Raw genomic sequence first — 23596 nt, forward strand, 5'->3', positions numbered from 1 at the left:
TGACGCTGCCAACTCTGGAAGAAGGTGGAAAAAATGTAAGAAAAGAGTATATCTTCTCAGCCAATTCCTCCTCCTTTGGTAGCGGAGTTGGGAACCTGCTGGTGATCCTCTATTGAAGTCACAGTATTTATACTTTGCGGCGCCTTGCCCCCTTGATCCGTGCAAATTACCTCCCCTCAGGATGCCGGGATGAGCCCCCCTTCCCCTTCACTGATATGGGAGAGAGAGAGAGAGAGAGAGAGAGAGAGAGAGAGGAGAGGAGTGAAAAAAAAAAACATTAAGCAGCACCGTCGCTATTGGCCATTAATCCGAGATTGACAAGAAGGACTAATTAATTTAATTAAGCGCTCATTCGCTGCTATTGTCCTGAGTTAGTTTTTTAAACACCCGGGAGATGGTCATGGATTTCTCTCTCTCTCTCTCGCTCTCTCTCTCTCTCTCTCTCTGCAGGGGTGTGGCTTAAAAAATCTGAAAATGACAAGAGAGGGAGAGAGAGAGGGAGAGAGGGAAGCACATGGATGAGGAGTCCTTCCTCAGTATATCTCTGTGATCTGGGGGGGAAATAAGTCACAACGATGACACGGAGAGAAAAAGAGGTAAAAAAAAAATAGAAAAAGAAAAAGAGAGAGAGAGAGAGAGGGAGAAGGAAAGAAAGACCAGCTGGGAATGCCGAGAGGAGCAGCGACGACTCACACGAGGAGCTTCAGAGGAAGCTCAAGTGAACATATTTGGCTTTAACCCCATGTTGCACACAGTTGGCTTTAGGCCCCTGCTACATTTATCTATAAGTTTCCCCGGCTTGTTTCTATGCACGCTGTCGCTTTTGATTTGAAAACGGGGGTCAAAAAAAAAAACACAATAAAAAATAATGAAATGTTAAAAAACAAATAATAAAAAGTGTTGATGTGATGCGGTTCGAAGCATAACAATAATAATAAACGAAATTATTATTTGTATTATTATTATTATTATTATTATTATCATTATTAATAACAATGATAATATTATTATTTGCAGTGTGTGAAATGAGCCTGACATGAACGTTTGTGCAACACCGTGAGACGAGTCGTTTAATGTTTTCCACGCTTTATGTTTCTAATCAGCAATTATGTATGTGAAATCGTCGTCATTAGCGAGACTATATCGCTTAATATCAATTCTCAGTGGACTTTTTAAGCCATTAGGTTGTTAAATAGCAGATAAACGTTTAATTATAATGCCTCTCGCAATGCGTTGCCATTGGGCTCACTAATTAACGTTTTTCAACTGGCTGTGTTTTTTAATCTTTTTATTTATTTTTTTCTTTACCCGCAGAAATGATTGCCTATATTTGCAAAAAATAATAAATAAATAAACAATGGCGCACTTGCGGTGAAGGTACGTGAACGCCGCGCAGAGAGAGAGAGCAATTAAGTATGAAGAGGGGGAAACATATAGCCCAGACACGAAACAGGATACAGCGGGATTTTGAAAACGTCGGGATGAATTTGATGCAAAATTAAGCGTGTTTATTGATAATCTATATAAAGCCCTATTTCCACACAGGGGCTCTAACAATTCCCCTGATTAAATATTAACAGTGTTTCAGCTTGAACCTTAGGCATTAATTACTATTATTTCTGCTGCATCTCAAAGCAGGATGAATTCCTAATCGGAGCCTCTTGTATCTATTTGCAGTGAAAACCCCATTAACTTCTTCCTATCAGCCATTTTTATGCACGTTATTGATTCATTCACTCGTTCATGTTGTCAGCGAAACAGTGATGGTCGCTTCACCTTAAGTCCTGTTATGTGCTTTGTGAATTTCATGAAGTAATTAGTTATTCTGCTTTGCTGGAAATTGTTTGGATGCTCTCTCTGCCCCTTGCAGCTCTCTGTGTGTGCATGTTGGTGTAAAACCTTATTATCTTAGAAGATGATCTCATGCAAATGATCATTGACAGAGACCTGCAGCTCACACATGCATCCGCTTATGTTATAATTTGTGCTGTGGGTATTGTCAGATCAAAACGAAATGTGAGAAGCCCAGACTGGTGATATAGCCTACATTAATTAACAGTATAGCCTTATTAATTTAGACTAATGTCATTTCACAGCAGAGTGAAATAAAAAACAATAGCAGATATAGGCCATACAATACAATGCAAGATTAAAAATAATAAGGGAAGAAGATATGTTTCTGCTCCATTAATTGACCCATGACTCAAAATGTATGTGTCAGTGTGTTAAAAGTGGCCACACTGGAATAAGCATCATCCATCCTGTTTTAATAAGCCATTTACTTCCCTCAAATACCCGAATCAGTCATACAATAATGGAAATAGATTTTTTTTTCTTTATCTGCAGGCTCATTGAATCAAGACGCGCCTCCAAATAAAGTCAAATGTGTGAATTTTTGCTTATGTTAATATAAATTATTAATTAACTATTTTTAGATTACACTTAAAGTGGCAACAACAACAACAACAACAACAACGACAAATGTTACAGTAATTAGGGCCCACTGGAGGCTGAAGATATCATTAAGAGCACATCATAACCAGATGAGAGCAGCCCCTCAATCGACTGCTCCGTGTTCGACTCTGCTGCCTGGACTCGATCGATGCTCTCGCCTTCGACCAGTAGAGTCTGCTGAGCAGTGCATGGCTGAGTTGTGGGGCTTCACAGCGATTTAAAGGCGAGGAGCGGGATTTCCATTTCAAGGTAACCTGTCGGCTTTTTTCAAAGCTCTACGTCTCTCCCGATCTGTTTACTGACTGCAATGTGAGACATGTTTATTGTTAAGCTGCTAAAAGGCTTCAGTCAAACCGAGAACTGCGGCCAAACGTTAGTAGGGTTAGCACAGTTAGCTCGCTTGCTAGCCTCCGCAAAACACAGGTTTCTTGTTTATCTCTTGTACATTCATGGTATGTGCGACAGAAGCGTTGCTAGAGCTGTAACGACGGTTTAAATTATATAACCATTACTACCCTCCATTTTGTTGATAAGCGTACCTACGTGTTGTATTAACTAGCTAAACAGCTAGCCGTCCCACCAGACCTCTGTGGTCGAAGGAGCTACACCATTCAAACATTTTGTTTATAAGATAGGTAGAGAAATGTTCTCTTGGCTTTGTTCATTATGTATGTTCACGTCGATACTCTAGGTTTAATTGTGTATTAAAATGTTGCTTAAAGTTGCCAGAGTGTTAGCTCGTTGGTAACCCTGCTCTTGTGTGTGTTATGCCAGCTGACTGTCAGCCAGCATGGGTCGGCGCTCGTCTGACAGTGAGGATGACAGCCGGAGCAGGAGGAAGAAGAAACAGCGTCGCCGGTCATCCTCCTCTTCCTCGTCTTCGTCTTCATCCTCCGGGAGCAGGGTGAACAGCAGCCGGAGTCGGAGGTCCAGCCGCCGGAGCCGTTCTCGCTCCAGAGACAGGGACAGAGAAAGGAGGTGAGAGGGCACAGCATGCTTTGCTTTTGTAATCAGAGGTAGCAAGGAGGAGGAGGAGGAGGAGGAGGAGGAGGAGGTGACTGTCCTGCTGAAGTGTCCTTGAGCAAGACAGACTGTGTTTCATCTCTGGTGCTGATGCAGCACTTCCACCCCCTTGTGAAGGAAAGAAAGTTTGAACTCACGTTTCCTGTGCAACCAAAATAAGCTTGCTGCCCATCTAAATGGCTCATTTCCTCAGTGGCTGCAAAAGTGAATCAAATGTTGAAAACATTATTTGTACATTTCTTGTCTTCTTATGTTAGATTATTGTTTTGTCTGTGTATTGTAGACATGTAAAATAGTGCAAACATAGAGACAATGAGTCATTAAATTTCTGCAAATATCATTAACACATTTCAGGAGAAATAGCGTTGGATAAGTTTAGTCTTTAGAGCTCATTAGAGGCTAAAATGTATGGTCTCCGCTTTTCAGGAAGAGTGATTTAACACTGATTTAATTTTAATTGCAACGGCAACCCAGCTATAGTTGAGTTCTCGCTATTATACTGGCTGATAACAATTTTGAAATGCATTGTCAGTATAGGTCTAATAGCCTTACAGCCATTATTTGTAAGTGTTCCAGGAAGACGTGCACAATATCAAGATACTGAAACTGAAACAGCTGTATGGAATTCAGCCATCATTATTTTATTGTTGACGCCTGGGCTTTATATTGTGACATCTGAAAATATCCACTGTGGAATTTGCATTTATGTGACTCTTTTTGTTTTACTGTTGCTTCAAAAACATATTTATGCATCCCTAGGGTATACCCATGCTGTTAAATGGAGGGATACCATTTCTGAGATATCACTCAAAGATTCATTGTTTTGGATTTGATATAATTCAGTGTTTTCCTCAAAAAAAAAAAGAAACAGAAACAGAAAAACCTGTTAAATTCTGGAAAAGTTTCTTTTGGTTTGCGTGTTGATCTCTTTCTACTTCGTTTACACAAGTGCTGAAATCTGATTTTGAATTACAGTTGTTTATATTTCAGTTTCCGTGTAGCTTAAATAAATATGTTGTCTGCCATTGATAGTTTTGGTCCTTGCTCAGGACAATTGAAGACACCTTTCAGGATATTATATTTAGTGTCTGTGATGTGTCACATGAAGCAGTGGATTGTGAATGACCTCCATACCGTCTACAATGAATTTCAGTTAAGGACTCTACTAAAAGGACCCAGATCTGAAATGCAGCAGTCCTATTTTGATTGACTCTATACTATTTTGGGTAGTTATATGATATCCACAAAAGCTGTATAAAATATGAAAATGTGTAAAAAAAAATGCTAGCACTCTAACTTTTATGTTTAGCTGTTGTTAGAGTCGAAACAGAGATGAAGATCAGGACAAACTTGGCTGTCTTAGATGGCTCATTTTTTGTCTAGTGTCAAACTAAACGTTATCTGAAGGCTTGTCTTAACTGAGACATGAAAGGTTACAAGCTTATACCAGTTTTATAAGCCTCCTCATGTTTACAAAATACCACACCTTGTTACTGAGCAGTTTTAGTGGAGCGGGAAGGTTCATCAGACATCATTACAAGTGGCTAGTGGCTGGACCTGGCCTCCTCCATCCATCCCAGCTGCCACTGGCTGTGTGTAGCTGTTCAGACAAGGCCAGTTGATAGTAATTATTTATGAGGCTTGGTCAAGGTCCATTACTGCTGATTGGAAGTCATTGCCTGTCTGTATGGGGTGGGGCTGGGTGCTTGGTGTAAACCCACAGTCCCTCATCTATTAGCCATATGTTTTGATCAATTAACTAAGACCTTGTATGTATGTGTGTGTGTGTGTGTGTCTGTCTGTGTGGAACTAGTTCCTTAAATAGGCCTATACGAAAGAAGACACAGTCTGTTGCATTTTCAGCTTTCATACAATCAAACGGTGTAAAGAGCCCTAACATGTGGTAAAACAGAAGAGTGCGTTTGGTCTTGGTTGGTGACATCATGAGTACAGAGGTAACACGCTTGCGTAAAGTGAGTGTTTGTGTGCTTGAGTATGTGAGGGAGCAAGACAGGAAAAAAGTGTGTGTGAGTGAACAAGAGGTATGAAATCCAATTGTTAGTTCTTTCACACGTGTTTGAGTCGTTATGTTTTTATTACGTTTCACGCGGGCTTCTGAGAAAATGTGTGAGTGAAATGCCACCATGCCATAAACCTCAGCTCACTACTGTGTGTTTCTTCTGTGCAGTGTGTAAAGTGGTTGTACGAGGGCTGTGGAACTTATTTCATAAGGCCCCGCTCATGGGATCCAGCCTTTGGAATACTAATGGCTCTTTCCTGCACTGCTCTAAGTGGTACAAATCTGGTTTGATAGTTCAGCCTCTGTGTTATTTGTATTGCTTTCCTTTTTCTTCTCTTCTCCTCTATCTTGCAGAGCTCCCATAGGACCGTGTATGTGTTTTTTTTTTTTTTCCTTTTGTGTGTGTGTGCTAAAAAGATTTGGGTATTTTTTGCTTTGGTGAAACAGAAGAAGAGATTTTAAATAATGAATATTGCTCAAACTGTTTGCGCAGTAGAAGTAGGGGGGTGCTGCATTTACATTCATCCCCATAAATGCCTCCTGCTACATGATATCAATAGGAACGCCGTGTGAGTGGTGTTTGGAAAATAGACGCTCCGCACACTGCTGTAGCCACATTAAAGAGCAGCAGAGCACCAAAGGGCCCCTGTGGAGGAACTGTAGGGCAGCCTGCATGAGTCTGCTGCTCTTGGCTGTAGACGAGCACGTTCACTAATGCAAAGTAACCCTCGCTGCTGCTGATAATGGGTGAGGTTGTCTGAGGGACAATTGGACATATTTGCTCTTGAAATGAACAGCAAAACAATTTAGGAATACAGCATTCACTTATTCAAGAATTTCACTGAGTGACCATATAATCTTAGTGATTTCGTGAACTCTGTTTCCTCATGAACCGCACTCAGCGTTCAAAAGAAATTTGCATGTTGCACTGATGCTGTTTTGCCAAAAACAAAATGATTAATCTTATAAACCATGACCCTGCTGTTTGATTGATGTTTTGTTTTAAGCGTTCTGCCAATAATAGAATTAAATTGGTATGTTTTCGGTCTGTGTTCTCCAGGAGAAAACGACGCTCCAGCAGCAGTTCGTCCCACAGTTCACCTCGCAGGAAGAGGAGTCGCAGCGCGGACAGAGACAAAGGGAGGAGCCACCGCTCACACAGGTCACGCAGCCGGGACAGAAGGTAACACCATCACACACACATACAGCTCACTGTTTATTCTGCATAGTTTAACTATGTAGCCACCAACACAATGCCCTTTTTAACAGTGAATGGTAAAAAAAGACTCTTTTAGATTTAAGCACTTTAGTATAACACTTTCTGTCACTTTCAATATTTACAAACATGTTTCATCCATTCTGCAGACAAAGTATATAAAACACGAAGAGTAGGAGCGATGAGCGATGGCTACATCATTTAGGAGCGACAAAGACATTCGACTTGAAACGCTTTTTGTGTTTGTATTACAAATCAGTATGTGGAATGCCATTGCAGACTTTTCTTATTACAAAAGCAATAAGACTTTTGGAAGTTTACTTCAGTGTAAACAAACACATCATTTCATATTTATGTCTCATGTCATCAGATGGAGCCACATGGAAACATGGAAATGTTGCGTGTACTTGTGTCTCAGTTTTTTCCCCGACTATCCATCTTACTGTGCGAGTATTAATGAAACAGAGACCCGTAGAGACAGCAGGTCATATGCAACACCAGTCCAGTCCTTCCCAAATCTCTTCTGGCAGCGGCCCGCCTTTCACTCATTAACGCAATTAAAACATCATTACCCATACATACTTTGTTGAATTATGATTATTATTGGCGTAGCTCTTTTTCTCTTTTTTGCCTTTTTTTTTTTTTGCGTAAGGGACTAACTTATTCATGCAAGACTAATGTGTGCACACCTGCACCACTCTCTCTCTCTCTCTCTCTCTCTCTCTCACACACACACACACACACACACACACACACACACACACACACAGAGCCATAGTCACTCGTATATCCCTTTCAGAAACATAATGGCAAAGTCTCTGTGTGTGGTGGTCCATGTCATTAGCATAGCTAATCTGGTGCTAATGAACCAGTAAACTGTGCTGTTTTTAAATCCCTCACACACACACACACACACACACACACACACACACACACACACACACACACACACACACACACACACACACATAAAAACATGCACAGACGCACAATTGAAGAAAAGGTTGTCATAATATATGCGCGAGTGAGGCCCTTTGTTTACTTGTGTATGGCTCCGGGGGAGAGCAGAGATCATTTTAATCACAAAGGAAAAAGTGTTTTAATATCTCCATTACAGAGTTGTCAGGGTGGACGGATGATGCAGCAGGGATGTTTTGACATAAGAGAAGTTGATGATGCTATAAAAAGATGCCAGACCTCAACTCTCCAACCTAATGGTCACAGAAAATTGTGGCTTTAGAATGAGCAACACATTTCCTTGTTGCCCTGTGAACAGGAACCATTTATGGGGAGAATTTTGGCCAAACCGTTTTCACACGTTCTCCCCCTACTCTCTGTGGTACAGTGGCAGTCACTCACAGCAGCTCTGGTGATTAAAACATCAGTCGAAAATGGCATTACTGGTGTGGTGTGAGATGAAGGGTGGAGGGGATTTGGGAGATTTAGAACTACAGTCGATGACATCGGTGTTTACAAACGCTGTACTGTGATTAGGAGGGTTGCGTTGTGTAATCGGCTTAGCGGCGAGCGAGGAGCAGGTGGGTTGGGCTGGTGTCGGTGGGAGTGCGTGGTGGGGTGTTACGAGGTGGAGGCGACGTCGGAGGTGGGGATGTGCAAAATGATGGCATTGATGATAAATTTATGCAGTTCTGCGACAGCAGCTGCAAAACTTTGTTGTTTGACGGCCACATGTGCTCCTGTTTTAGCATTCCAAGAATGCAGCGGAAATTTTGATGTTTCGTCTAATAAATGAGATTGGAGCAGAAATGATAAGTCGATGTATTGATTTGTTGATCAACAGAAAAATAATCAGAAATAATTTGGATAATTGATTTATCTTTTCAGTCATTTTTCAAGTTCCAGTTCTTTGTCTTGTTCGAGAGAAAACTGAATCTTTTTTGGGTAGAGACTAATGTCTGGAACAGGTCACTTTGGACTCCAGGGGATTTTTTTTTTGTGTGTGTGACTATTTTCTGACATCTTATCAGGGCTGCAACTCACAGTTGTTATTGTCGAATAATTTGTTGATTATTTTCTCAATTAATCAATGAGTTGTTTGGTCGATAAAATGTCAGAAAATGGTAAAAATGTTGATCATGATGTCCTCAAAATGTCTTCTCTTGTCCAAAAATCCAAAGATAATCAGTTTATTTTCATAGCGGATTAAAGAAACCAGCAAATATTTACATTTAAGAAGCTGTAATCCGAGAAATGTAACTTCTTTTCTTAAAATATTATGTAAACCGATGAATCACTTATCAAAATAGTTGGTTATTTGTTTAATGGTTAGCAAGTAATTAGTTAATCGTTGCAGCTCTTCATTTTATTGACCAAAAGATTAATCTCTTAATCAGGAAGACAATCTGGAGACTAATTGATACTAAAGATAAATGTTAGTGGATGCCCTTAATGGGACTAATTAAGACAAATCTTGTGAATATTTTGCACTCAGTGTTTAAAGTGTTTTCTGCAGCACTGTGAGCGCCTGTAGTGTTAAAATCCGTTACTGTACAGCTCTGTTGTGGGATACTGCACATTCTGCATCCACTGTGGTCATTGGAAAGCAGGTTGGTGCGTACTGTGCACAGTTGCCCTGACTGCCATTAGTCAGTGGTGTGGTGTATGTGTGTGTCTGGATGAGGCTGCCTGAGCTGGCTGAGAGGCTGGCTGATGGATCAGAGGAGGATTGAGTGGACAGGACCTCATGATTGATACGCAGATAGGATATGAGGTGCTGCCCGCCAACCCCCACCCCTGCCACACCGACCCCGGCACCACCTTCAGAATATGAAAGAGAGGAGCGAGAGGGAGACCGAGTGGAGAGAAGAAAGAGAGCGAGAGGGCACGAGAAGTTAGAAGAGAATGGAAAAGTGTGGAGAGAATGCGTCGAGTAAGTGCCAGACAGGGGGGGAGCGGAGAAGATCCTAAAGGAGGAAAATGAAGAGGAAAGACAAAAAGCGTAGAGAGAACAGATAGGCTTGAGAGAGGCATATTATTCAGAAGAAATGAGAATAATAACGTCTGCATCAGAATATTGCTGGGGAGAAGATTAGGACCATAGTGGGGCCGTCGTGGGTTGAAGGGAGGGAATATTATTACCTTCTTTTCAATCTCTCATGTATAAATAAAAAATAAAGAGATACATGAAATAAGAATAATGCTCTATCTTGTGTTTACCATCTATCGTTGCTTACTCCCTCTCTCCTGTCTTTCTCCTTTTTCTCCGTGCCCTCAATCAGAGGAGGGCCAGGTCCCCTAGAGGCAGTCAATCTTGCCCTGAAATGTAAAACAGACAAGAGGAGCAGATTACCTATTTGCCATTAATGTTTATTCTCTTTGATGTGAGCAGGCATATCAGGCTTGTGTGTGTGTGTGTGTGTGTGTGTGTGTGTGTGCGCGTGCACCTGCCTGTCTGCGCACCAGAGCATGTGTGAGGTTGATTGAGCGTATGCACGTATGTGCAGATTTGCGTGAATGCATGTTCATGTGGGAGGGGGTGTCACAGCCTAGTCCACTGGGGCAGAGCAGAGTAGAGCATGGCAGCAGCAGAGTACAGTGATCTGATGTGTACCCAGTCCAACAAAGACGACGCAGCCTCTCATCACAGTCGGATCACAGGCACGTCTTTAGGTGAGCTCGGCGGAGCGGTGTAGTGCTGAGCTTTTACGGATGGCCACAGCAGGGGTTAAATGTGTGTGGCTCAGTCAGTCATTCTGTCAGTCCTTCATTCACTTAGTTAGCCGTAGAGGCGCTGTTAGAAGACGTCGAGGAATGGCAGGTGCGACAAATCCCCCACTTGACCCGTCAAAGAGAAGCTGAGCGCTTCATCCATTGGTGGATTCTCACAAATGTATGCATGTGCTCACATAGGTGAACCTACACTGCAGGGCACACACACAAATGCTTACATTTTCCTCATTAATATTTCAGGGGTGTGTTGAGTTGGCAGGGCAAGAGTGCTAGCGTCAGTGTTTAGCCCTGCTAACACTGGAGCGGGTTTCATCACTGGGCTGCTGTCATGACTCTAAGGAGAGTGAGACCTCTAATTATCCGTCTTTCCCCCAGAGGAGATAGATAGCAAGCTAAAAACACCACCCACCATGCTAGGATGGCTGATCAGAGTCAGGATTATCTCAGCCACCATGGAGCCACAGAGGCCGGGATCAGCTCAAAACCGGTACTGGGTAAAGAGTTGTGGTTGTTTCAAGGCTTCTTCAATACAGCATGGAGTTCATTTTGTAAACTATGGTCCCAAATAGACGATAAAGCAGGGAATGCTCTAGGGTGTGGCTACTGTTGGGCGTGGCATGTCCTCAGGTTCTCAATCAGATCCAATCAGGATCCCTGCTTCACCCTCTTGTCCAACTATGGTCACTTCTGGCTCCAAAAAACCATGATGGCGACGGCTATAATGCCAAACCAACAGATAAAGTCATGGTGAGTTTACACTTGGTTATGACTAAGCCCCAAGGTTTACCTGTTAGAGTTTTGGGTTCGGTCCAAATTTGGTCTCCTGCATTAAGCCTGACATGAACCATGGGATGTAATGATAATAATAATGAGACACTTGAGTGAGCCCCTTAGGGACATCCTGCTGCCATCCTTCGGAGAGGTCAGAGGTCAGGGCGGAATGAAGCGCAGCGCCCAGAGCTAGCTAGTTTCATTGCCTTGGTCATCTGGTTATGAGACAGTCGACCACTAATCCACCATGTCATGTCTTTCTGCTGCTAGAACTAGGTAATCTAGATGTTTTAGTTCCATGACATGAGCTCTGCTTTCTGCACTGGAGATCACATAGGGACTCCAGTCTGCGTGTGTGTGTGTGCATGCGTGCATGTGTGCGTGCAGGGGTTGAGCGATGGCCTGGTATTTATTTCGCACAGCAATTTTCCCCCCTGTATGAGATGAGGTGTCGTACATCTGCTCGATAGCTTTTCCTGCCTCGCACTGACGTGGAGCGCGCGCAAGGTCATCCAGGCGGCTTGGGGAAACGGGGAGGGCTGAGGTGAGGAACCGAAGGGAGGGAAGGCTCTTAGAGGGGGAGGAAAGGAAGGTAGGGCAGTTAAGGAGACAGAGGTGGGGTGAGGAAAATCAACGACTTTCTTGTGGGTGAGCAGCGCGGCCTCCCAGCTTTTCATTGCACCTGGATCAGCAATTCCCCTGTCAGGTGGGGGGGGGGTCTTGTCAGACATATATTTATTCACACAGTTTCGAGTGTGTGTGTGATGTGGCAGGTGGTTTTGGGTGTCGCTGGCTTCATAAGGGGAACAGTGTGAGTGTGTTTTGAGGATATGACAGGCGAAATCTGGTTTCCTCAACAAACCGCTGAGATCTTGCCATTATGAGGGAACCATAAGGCACGGATGGTGGGGCTGATGGATAGGAAATAAGATGAGGGAGAATGCGAACAACCCCCAAATCCTTTTTCGTCTTTAGGTTGCAGTATCTCACTTAGTGTTCTCACAGCTTTATCGTGAACTATACTGGAATTTAGAAGCAGGCTCCTGGCTGTTTTTCTTCCATCTGTCTGTTATCCCACGGACTCTCAACATCTTTTCTTCTCCCCCATCCACAGGATGACATTTAGCCCTTTCTTCCTTCTTCCCCTATTACTGGACTTGCAAAGTGTTGATTTAAACTGAAAGATGACCTGGTTTAGTTCGTCTGCGTCTTCTCTTCCCCATAAAAATCAACATGCTTCCAGTCGTGAGATCTGAACGCGTTTGTTGTTGTGTTTCTCTCTTTTCCTCTCCCTCCCTCTCTCTCTCTCTCTCTGTCTTACTCTCTTACTCTGTGTTGTCTTTTTTATTTATCTGCTGTAAAGGCCAGTCAAGCGCTTTGTTGTCAGAAACCTTTATTTACCAAAGGGAGGAATAAGTGACTGACACAGACAGCCTCTTTCATCCCCGCCTCGCCGCAAGCAGTGTTCCCCTCTACCGCCAGAGGAAAAACCCCCCCCCCCTCTCTCACCCCTCACTTCTGCCAAGCCGCCAACCCCCCCACCCCACCCCACTCCGCTGCACCCCTCCATCCTGCAGGCTCACAACACACTAGCCCACTCCCCTGGGTAGCAACCTAGCTATAGAGTCTGCACTGTGTAGCACACACACAAAATTCACCTCACAAAAGGCATCACACCAGTCCTCTCACACAGACGATCAAATGAGTTGGTCCGACGGTCCCAAACAAAGACTAGTTTAACATCAGAGAGTTGTCCCTTTTCTCTTTTTATCCATCTGTTTAACAAACTGCGAGTTGTGACACGTAAAGCCTGTTATGTTATTGCTTCGGCTGGAACGGTAGTTGTTGTGTGAAGGAGGAATCTCTCGGGCATCACCGCTTCAGAAATTACTCAAGCACTCTGAAGTGATTTCAAAAAACGTAACTTGCCTCCATTAATATGGGTATAAAGAGAGCTAATTCTGTCAAATGATTAATTTAGCCAATTTAGTAATATATTGAATAACATCAATGCTAAACTTGCATTCTGAATAATACACGCAAAGAGCTTTTTCTGCAGACATCGGAGACGTGTGAAGTCACCTGTACATATTTTCCCTATTTAGCCTACCTGTTAATCAAGATGAAGTAAGGGTTAAATATGTAGGATCCTGAAGGCACTTACTTTAGTCCTAAATCACTATCAAGAGAAACTAAATAAAGTCTAATAATAGAATAGCAGAATTTCCTTTCTACTTATTTAAATCGTTATTTTCTCCTGTTCATGTATTTTAGTCTGGTAGTGGGAAGAAAAAGGTTGTTTACTGTGAAAAATTTAGTTTTTCTTTTACATGTTTTAATGTCACATTGCCATTCACAGCGATATAATGGCATGCAAGAGAAATACACACTTGTTTATAAGTAGCATTTGATGTACTGACTCATTCAAAAGGGATACAGAACAAAGGCCAACAATAGAAAATAATGTAACAGATAATGAGATAAGTAGTGGTGAATCAGTGAAATCATCCAATTTCATTTTTTGGAAATATTGCAGTAATAATTTGTATCCAGAGCTTTAGCATATTTGAATACGCATGATTCCTTTTTTACCAACTATCTGCATAATGAAGTATATTCTTTAAGTTTTTATAGATTTTATAATTTAACAAAAGTTCACTAAAAACAAAGCATAACATTTTTTTGAATTTTACAGCTCTAATCATGGAGAGCGGCAAATTATTTTCCCTTTTTCAAAGCTGTGTGAATGAACGCAAATCTTTGTGATCATAGAGACCGGACTAGTTACTTTTTTAGCTGTATACCAAAGACAAAACGCTTCTGTTTAATGACTGAAAGCCAGTAAATATGACACACCTACCATCAATACTTTGGTAGAGACGCACTTGAACTGTTTTGCAAATAAAACCACTATAATGCCAAAGCCTAATACCATGCAATCAACCCTCATTGTGTTCACTTTATGACAGTGAAAAGCCTCGTCCGTCTGGCCAGACCAAGAGAAAGACGGAGACAGAAACGCTTTTAGCTCTGGCATAGGAAAACGAACACCAAATGTATCTCTCTCTCTCTTTCCTTCCTGCCTTCTCTCTGTCTCTCTCTCCTATTTAAGCTTCTTGAAGTTCTTCCAAATTGGGTTTTAAATGCCAATTAGGAGGTTGAATGTAGTAAAATAAAAGCAAATGCAGGCAGGATGGCCTCACCTTCTGGCTGGTTAGGCTTCAGAGAGAGCCGAGCCGGACCTTTGGCTCCCAGCGAGGCTTTGAGAGAAATATCCTGCCTAATGAACACATTAATTAGAACCATAACTATTTATAAGATGATAATTAGAAACGAAGGGAGGTAAACTGGGCTTTTCCTGCAATTAATGGAGGATTAATTACGGGAGCTAATGAAGTGGATTTTTGAAACGCGTGGAGGTGAAGTACAGAGATGTGCTGCTCGCTTTGTGATCACTGGCATAATTATTTTCTCCAGCGCCAAAGCGTTTGAGGCCCTGGTCCTCGCCGGCTCAGGCCGGCTAATAAGCATCATTGCATCGTTATATATGCACTTAAAAAGACTTGCCACTGAAATGACTGTCTAATTATTTCTAATTGGCAGGCCCTGTGTGTTGTCATTGAGCTGTTTGGAGCCGCAGCGCAGCCCTAGGTCTAATAACGCTCTGGGCGGAGAAGGAGGGGGAGAGAGAGGCAGAGAGACAGTGATCCATAAAGAGAGAGAGAGAGAGCTAAGAGGAGGGGGGCCTCTACCAGTTGCCTGCTGCTTGCTCATAGCCGGACCTGCTCGTTGCCCCCCTGTGCCACTCACCCAGCAGGACAGCGGGTCCTAGAATGAGGCCCGGTGCACTCGGAGGTCACCTTGCCAAGTAGCCGATTAGCAAAGTTTCATTTTATCTGTGCTTATTTTCCCCCCCCTTTTAATTAACAGCTTCTGCTCTTAATTTATGCACAGATAAACGCCACCGTCTGTCCACAGTTTTTCTTTTCACTCTTAAACATGCAACACACACACACACACACACACACAGAGGGAGAGGGAGGTATCTTTATGTGCTGTGTGTGATTCAGTGGCCAGGTTTTGAGCCAGTCCGTTGAGACCCATGCTAAGAGAGCATGCATGGACAAACCTCAGTCGGGCGTGTTTACCTTGTACTCTAGTTATGCTCTGGCTCAAACCATATGGACACTATCATTCTCAGGGACTCAGAGGGAGGGTGTATACAATTATGTATAGTTCGTCTTTACAATAAGCTGGCACAGTCAAATTTAGGACAACAATTAGTGTTGACTTCTTAGCACAAATGTATCAATAGGTTTTTAAGAATAAGTAAATATGTGCATGTTTGTAGTAGATTTACATTTTCATTATTTGAGGCATTGATCTCCATTTAGGCTGCGCCATATTCACATGTAAGGCCTCGCATGTTTGAGAGCGTATGTGTTACGATAGTGTTTGAGTGATGGCCTGGGATTATGTGTGCGAGCACCTCACTTAACTCGTCCTAAGCAGAGCCATGTGCTCCGTCCTGCCAAAAAACACTCTGTCTCCCTCTCCCTCCTGGACAACTTGAGAGCAAATTGCCAGCTAATGGAACCACTGCCTGCACTTGTCAGTTCACTTTGGACAAGCGAAGGAACCACACAAACGCACACACACACACAAGCATGTGGTTTCACTCACACGTTTAGTAATTTATTTGTGGAAAAGGAAGAGAAAAATGAGAGAGAATGGCAGAGAAATGAAACAAGGATCATGTGCGCCTTGACTGAAACCTTGACAATCTTTTTGAAAGTAATGAAACACTTTCTCAGCATGCGCACAAGTTTTTCTATTTGAAATTTGTCTTCCTTTTTTTTGTTCTGTCTATCCGTTCGGGGTTTTGGCAGAGTCGAGGACATGAGGAGGAAGTGGAGATAGATGGATCGCCCAAAGGATACGTGGCCAACTGTCTTATGATTGGCTGAACAAAGACAAGAACACTTCTGTGACTGGTTGAACAGAGAACTCGACGTTGTGATTTTTGGCTCGAAATCAAAGCGGGAAAAATGTAATTATTTTAAATGCAGTCAACAGTTTTGTTGGAGTGGAAGTTTGCCAGATTTCTCTGTAAACTCTGCAGGATACTGACACTCAGAAAAAAAAGGGTGGGATGACAAAGTGTGCACCCGCTCTCTCATGTGCTGCTGCAGATGTGTAATGAATGACATTAATGCCATCACTGAAACATGTGGCATCATTTGGATCCCGCTTTCAACAGCGCATAGCAGATCAGATCAATCTTTGTACTCCTTCTGTTGAATATTAATCGCTGCCCCCATAAAAGGGTTTAGATTTCATGAAACAGAAAAATACAAAGATATAAAATAAATAAGAAATTAATATTAGAATAATATTGACCATGGTTTTATCAGCAATAACTTTCTGGAGTAAATCGAATGCCCTTTTTTCTTTTTGAATACGTCATCTTCTTCACCATCTTCTGACATTAAATAGACCAAACAACCAATGGATTCATCGAGAAAATAATTAACATATTCATCGACAATGAAAATTAGTTATATCTATATTTCTGGATTTCTGCAGAATTTTGTCTGCAATTTTTCAGAAAACAGTTCCCAGAAAAGGTCATTGTGCTAAAAGGTCAGTGTCGCAGTCGTAAACCGTGACTGTTAAAAGAAGGTAAAATCTGCCGTCTTTACGGGCTACTTCCAAATCTGTGCACGGGACATGTAGACTACGAGAAGCGACAGATGTTGTGGAGGGGAGAGGCTTTTTTCCTCTCAGAGGAGTGGAGTGTTTTCTCTTTCTATTCATTTCTTGATCTCTCTCTCTCTGTTCGTCTCTCTCTCTCTCTCTCTCTCTCCGTCTCCTTGTTCAATCTTGACAGCAGTTCATAAAAAAAAAAAGATTTTTAGAAACTTCTTTATGAGACAAGCCTCTGTTCTGTCAGAAGACAACTTTATGTTATTCCACTGAAGAGGGGAAACTAATAGTGCTATGTTTTTTACAGGGCACTATTCCAGTTGTGTCTTGGGTGTTTAATTAAGTGTAGTTTCCCTTTAGTAGTGGAATGTGTGTCTGCTTTTTGTCGGCCCGTTCCTCGGTGCCTTTTACAGTCCACCCACATGGTTTGTCTCAGCGTTTATGATTTTTCTTATACCGGAGTTGTGAGGTTCCTAAATCACTTAAGCACACGGGGCCGAGCGGGTCCACATTTAAACAATAAAAGGCTGTTATGCTAAGGGCCCTCAGATCTCCCACCACTTCATAAATACATGCGTATAAAAGGCAGAAAAATACATCTTCCCTGACCAGAGAGAGAGGGAGAGCGAGCGTCTGAGAGCACACCTGCTAATTGGAGCCAGCTTGATGTGAAGCACGGCTGTCTGCTCTGTCTTCTCCATAAGTCCCAATCATTTTTTCTTTGCTTTTCCCCTCTTTTTTCTTACCCTGGTTGTCCTTGACTTCCCAACTTTTTTAACCTTTTCTTCTTTTATCTTATCACTACTTCTCCCTCCACAGCCCCCTGCTGTCCTTCACGCATTGTCTCCTCACGTCTAGTCTGCACTCCCTCTCCTCCTCCTCCTCTGTCCTTCAGCTCTTTCCTCCCACCCTGTTTCCCACCCTCTTACAGATGGAGGCAATGACAACCAAAACAACTCTCTCCTAACTCGGCGTAACTAATTGTTCCGGGCCGTGATGGATGTAAGGAGGAGGGGATAAAAAGTGGGGTTTCGATTGCGCGAGTGGCTGTGAGCGAGTTGGCAAGTTAGCACCTAGTCCGAGTGTGACCTCCACTTGACCTCGTGTCGGGGCTGAGTGGCTCAGCCAGGGCCCCCCTCGGCTCCAGCTGCTAATGGGTGTCATGTCGAACTGCGGCTGCACACAGGTCAGAGGTCGCGGGCGCACACCAGACGGCCAAGTTTAGGATTGCGATGAGGAGGCTGAGTGACACTGGGCATATGCGCCAATGAAGACGCCGGGTAATCAACACATGTGCGTGCAGCGACGCACATGGCCATGCACGTATACACACATGCACATGGGAAGCACATATTGCTGCAGAAAGTCATCCTTTCCCTCATCGTTGGCTGGCTGTTGTAGGTTCATATAGATCTGAGGGGTCTTTGAAGGCCTTTGAACTCTGCTAAATGACTTGACCTTGTGGCTTGTGGCTTTAACCGTGTTTGCGTGTGTGTGTGTGTTTGGGTGCGTATGGGGGGAGGAAGCAAGTGGGTGGCCTGCATGGGGTCTCATTTTTGCTTCACAGCATAGCAGGGCATTGCAGACATTTGTGTTGACGACTGCTAAATTAAAAGCAAACTGAAGATTATGACAAATCTAAACATTGCTTTTATGAAGCAGAGGGGGACGAAGAAAAAACATTTCTGTGAATCTTTCATGCTCTGTCTTTGCTGTGTTAATTGTGCTCACAATCAGCTACTTTGCAGTGATTCCTTGTGTGTTATTTAGTGTGTGTGTATGTATATTTATGTTTCTGCGTGGGTGTGCATGGTGGATGACTGGGTCTGTGTGTGTGTGTGTGTTTGCGAGCGTGTGTGTGCGTGCATGTACTGTGAACCGAGGGAACAGATAATGTGGCTGCTTGGAAGGAGGAAGCAGCTTGGGAAATGATTTCAACAGCTCTCATAATTAGAGGAATATCATAAATTAAACTTGTGTCTGCCGTCGCGTTTGAAGAGCACTCAAAAGCAATAAATTCTGGATGGTTAACATATTTGCATTCCATTCAGCAGGCAGCGTCAGGCAGGAACAGCTGTTTTCCACGTCTTTTGGCAGCAGGAAATGCACATTGCTCACTCAAGGTGCTTTTAGACACATTGAAATGGCAGAAAAAAGAAAAGTGACTTTTAACTTGAACATGAAGCTGCTGCTGTGTGCTCTGTCACTGGAAATAACTCGGCGGGGAACAGCGCATTAATGAAGTTCTTCAAATATGGATCTTCTCACTTTCAATAGGCCTGTTTCTTTTTCAATCTGTCTGTTGCTTGGAAAAGTCGACTGGCAAGCTTTTTGTAGTCTTTGTGTGTGTGTGTGTGTGTGTGTGTGTGTGTGTGTGTGTGTGTGTGTGAGTGGATGGAGAGTACTCGAATCGAAGGATTTACCGTTAGATAGGCCTGCACCACCAGCGGGGTGGGGTGGTTTAGGCCGACTTGTAAAACACATTATAGATACAGTGAATAAATACCAAAGATTTAAAGCTAATTTTAGGGTTTCAAAATGCCACTGCAGCAGTTAGAAAACTGATTTATGTTGAATAAAAACAAAAAAACCTGCTATGGTTAGATGGATTTGTTTAGGTGAGTTTAGGCCAAATAGCACCTATACTTTTTTTCTGTCTACACTATGTAACAATACACAATTAGTATTGTTTAAAGGTCTATTGTGATTTTAGCTGTGATATCACTTTAATTGAATAGTAACTGGATCAGTTCACAACATCCTCATCTAACCTCTGTTCCACTGACTTATGTGAGACAATTTCTCTCTCTGCTCTTTCTGAAAAACATGATATTGTGATTTTCTGTCCATATTTTAAGCTTAATGGGTGTCTACTGCTAGTATTTGCTTTTGGAAGCAGACCTCCTCATCGTTTTACAAAGATTGAATAACAATAGAGTGAGTGCACCTGTGGTGTAGACAAAAACAAATGAGGTTTGGTTAACAAAAACATTTTGTCAAATCTTTAGTGCTTAGATATTACTGTGTAATATGTACAGCAGTAGAATGCCGTTTGGCTTAAATACAGAATGCATGGATAAGTACAGTGCATTTTTTAGAAAGATTAATGAAACAAGACAAATGGTGCATGCAGTGGAGGGTAGTGGCACAGAGGCTGGCATGCAGGCTGGATTCGTAAGTGAAGCCGGACTTTAGCTTCTGTCGATGGACAAAGTCAAAATGATGTTAAGATGAAGTGTAAACCCATTGTGATGCCACCCATGTGTTTGTGGACTCCTGTTGTGAAACCTCGTCTTAGCACAGGCAGGTTGAGATGGGGACGACTGAGAAGGACATGCTGTGGTAGCAACCTGTCAGTCACAAGATAGCCACAGCCTAAAGCACAGACCGCTTTATCATCTATTTTACTCCAAATGGGACCATAATTTAAAAGAACATCATTATGTAATAAAGAAGACTTAAAACTAGCAATTGAAACCATAAACTCATTGGGAAACCCAATTCCAATTTCAAATCCTACTGAAATTATTATAATCAATCATTTTTTCTTCCTTAATCATTAATACACTATCTAGCCAGGGAACTGAGATGGTCATTTTTCTAACATAAAGTCTAGGTCCCATGATAACTCTTCTGTAGCTTTTAGTGTGGTCAGACGGGGGTCACTGTCGCCAGCGTCCACTGAAATGCGATAGGGTTAAAGTTACTCAGCCATTAATCACTGCTGCACCACAGTATGGCCTAATGGACAGGGACTGTGCTCGGGGCGTCACTGAGAACATCACCCAGCAGTAACGTTGGTGTTTTCTGCCACAAAACAAATACAACATTGTCCTGAACTTTGTTTTGTCCTCCCAACAGAGGATAGTGGTCATGGAAAACGAAGAGACAATATGAATGTCCGTCAGTGCTGCTTGAATAGGGGGAAGATAAGGTTAAAGGAACTCTGTGTGTGTGTCTGTGTGTGTGTCTGTGTGTGTGTGTGTGTGTGTGTGTGTGTGTGTGTTCATGTGTACACCGCGTAGTATGAATAATGATTTAACTAGGGTCAGATTCCATTGGAGACGCTCACCTGTATCTGACACTAGTGGTATCACGTAGCTGCCATTAATGTCCAATTTTCAATGAAAACAGAAATAGAATACAGACTGATAAGGGTAACACACCATCCAGCTTCACACCCGACCACATAATTACCCCAATGGGCTGCGGTGAGGGATCATATCCTGGCGCGCGCCGGGGGGTCAGCGGCGATAAGCTTCAGCCGAGCTCCCAACATGCAGCATAATTACTCTATTGATAATTCACCAGGAAAATGGTCCCAGCCAATTGCAGAGCTCCGATTTAATGGATTGGACGGCGAAACGAGGGAGGAATGGAGGAAAAGGAGGCTGTGAGGGGGCAGCGCATGTGTGTGTGTGGGGGGGTTGTACATGGGGGCGACCAGCAAGGGCCTTTTATTAGAAATGAAAATATGTTTAGGCCATAGGGGGACCCATTTTCCCTGGAGATAATAAGGCCAATAAAATGTAAAGCAGGGAAGGGCTTGGCATGGGGTCCAACTGTGGCTGTTTATCTGTGTGTGTCCTGCATTAGCCCATTTATCCCCAGCCTCAAATTAGCTAATCATTCTCCAAGGGGAAGGACTTGGTCAGGAAATTGACATTTAGCAGCATAGGCTCACTCTATTAACTACAGTAAATTTAATTTGCTGCACACCCCAGAAGTGGGCTGTTTTCTTTGCCATCAGAGGGAGAAAGGGAGACAGAAACAGAGAGAGATTGTGTTTATTGCATCTGCTGCTTCTGGCCACAATTTGCTTGGCTGAAAATATAAGACTAAGGCTTGGAACACTGCAACTCCGTTGTATTCCCTCTCATGTACTGTTGATTACAAACATACGCAGGCATTGTCAACACATAGATTCACTCATTCCAAGGTCTGTTTGGGCCATTGATGGATTATCTCGCCTGGAGACTCCAAACCCCAAAAATGCCAATGTTTTTCTTTTCCTTTTTTCCATTAGCTGTGATTCTCTGACTAGCTTCATCGTAGCTCCAGCGAACACGGAATCAAACATGCTAAATTAAATGCCCTGCGACTGATGACTGCTTCCACCTCTGCCTCTGAATCAGATGTGTCATAATAATTATTTTTGATAATCACTGCAGGGTGTCCGCTTTAGTATCTGTTCTGCAGAATGCAATGAGACTGGCTTTACTGTGGGAAGAGTTATTCATGCAGGAAAAAAGAGGGCTGCTGCTCAAATAGCTGTAGTATTACTGTAACGGCAGCTGGAGCAATTAGTTGATTAATTAATCAGTTGATCAACAGTAAAATAATCAGTAAATATTTAGATAACTGATTATTGTTTTTTGTCAGTTTTCAAGCAGAAATTCCAAACATTTTCTGGTCAAACCTTTTTCTTTGTCATATTTGATTATAAACAAGCGATGAGAATGTTATCTTAGGCTTTTGGAAATTATCCCAGCACTTTACACTACTTTCTGACATTTTATAGATAAAACACCTTATCTATATTTGCAGCCATATTTTCTGACTTTCTTAAATGTTGTAATATGCTGTTTTTTCGGTCCTCTGCGAGAGTTAGTTCAACACCTTTGGGGTTAACCACAAAAAAAAAAAGACATTTGGAAGATGCCATCTTGAGCTCTGGTAAACTGTGATGGAATTATTGTTTAGCTATTTTCCACATTTTAGTTGATGATTAATTGTGAAAAATCTGATGAATCAAAAATTAAAAAAAACCTTTATCATAGCTTTGATTGTAACACTTGATGGGAAAAATAAAGTAAGTGAACATGAAACTTTCTGATTTGATACTCATTCATAAACTATGTATTATTGGCTAACTTTATGGTTTTAATGAAACTGGTCACTGTCTGACCTTAACTCATGAAACAGGTATATACACCACAGACTCACTTCTGTTGAACTTCACATTGTTTTTTTGTTTTTTTTCAAGAGAGAGAGATTCTCTTTTGGAGACCTTGAACTATTGCAGTTATTCTCCAGTGATCGGGATCACCCCAGCCTAATTGATTGCAACAGTTGTCAGAGTGTTGTCTGTTAAGATGGTGACAGGCGTCTGAAGAAAATGATTAGTTTTCTGTCGGGAGAGAGACAGCTCTGGATGTCCCAAACTGCAAACTAATAAAGGGGGGAAAGCAATAAAGCTCGTGGACAGCAGGTTTGACTGTTTTTATAGACAAATCAATAAAATGATAGATGATGGAAAATAACGGCATCTCAGCTGCCGATTTCTACTGGGGTTTCAAATCACGGTCCTTCCCACACACACACACAGACATGCAGACTCACACACACACTTGAGCTGAACATGTTGAGGGATTTTGTGTGCAGTAATAGAGGCATGTACAGTGACGCATGAATAAGTGGTTATGTGTTGATAATTTGTGTCTCTGTGTATGGCACCATATTGAGGCATGAGTTACACTTTCAATTCTCTTTTTGCTGGTGTTCAAATGGTGTATGTGTAACTGTGTGTGTGTGTGTGTGTGTGTGTGTGTGTGTTGATGTTTGTGTGTCATAACTAACAGAGTAAATCTTCTGCTGTAAATCTTTTTGAGACCACAGGGCCAGTGTCAGGATCAATACCGAGGACAGGACTTCCTCTGAGCCCGCCTCTAATTGGCTCCATTTCTACAGTGTCTGTGTATGCGTGGTTGTGTGTG

The 23596-nt window shown here is 42.4% G+C and overlaps 1 protein-coding gene across 2 annotated transcripts in view; it reads left to right on the plus strand.

Moving 5' to 3' along the window:
* The first annotated feature begins 2571 nt into the window (after positions 1-2571).
* Positions 2572-23596, plus strand: part of rsrc1 (arginine/serine-rich coiled-coil 1) — a 124208-nt gene continuing 103183 nt past the window's right edge. The window contains exons 1-3 of one of the 2 annotated variants that reach the window (XM_084351147.1): positions 2572-2677; positions 3229-3432; positions 6558-6680. In XM_084351147.1, the coding sequence (XP_084207273.1) occupies positions 3245-3432; positions 6558-6680 (311 nt within the window). In that variant the 5' untranslated portion in view covers positions 2572-2677; positions 3229-3244. Of the gene's footprint in view, positions 2704-3228; positions 3433-6557; positions 6681-23596 lie in introns of both variants that reach the window. The other variant, XM_084351146.1, reaches the window with a different exon arrangement.

The sequence above is a fragment of the Pagrus pagrus genome, assembly GCF_965226575.1.
Source record: "Pagrus pagrus genome assembly, chromosome: 4".
Lineage (NCBI taxonomy): Eukaryota > Metazoa > Chordata > Actinopteri > Spariformes > Sparidae > Pagrus > Pagrus pagrus.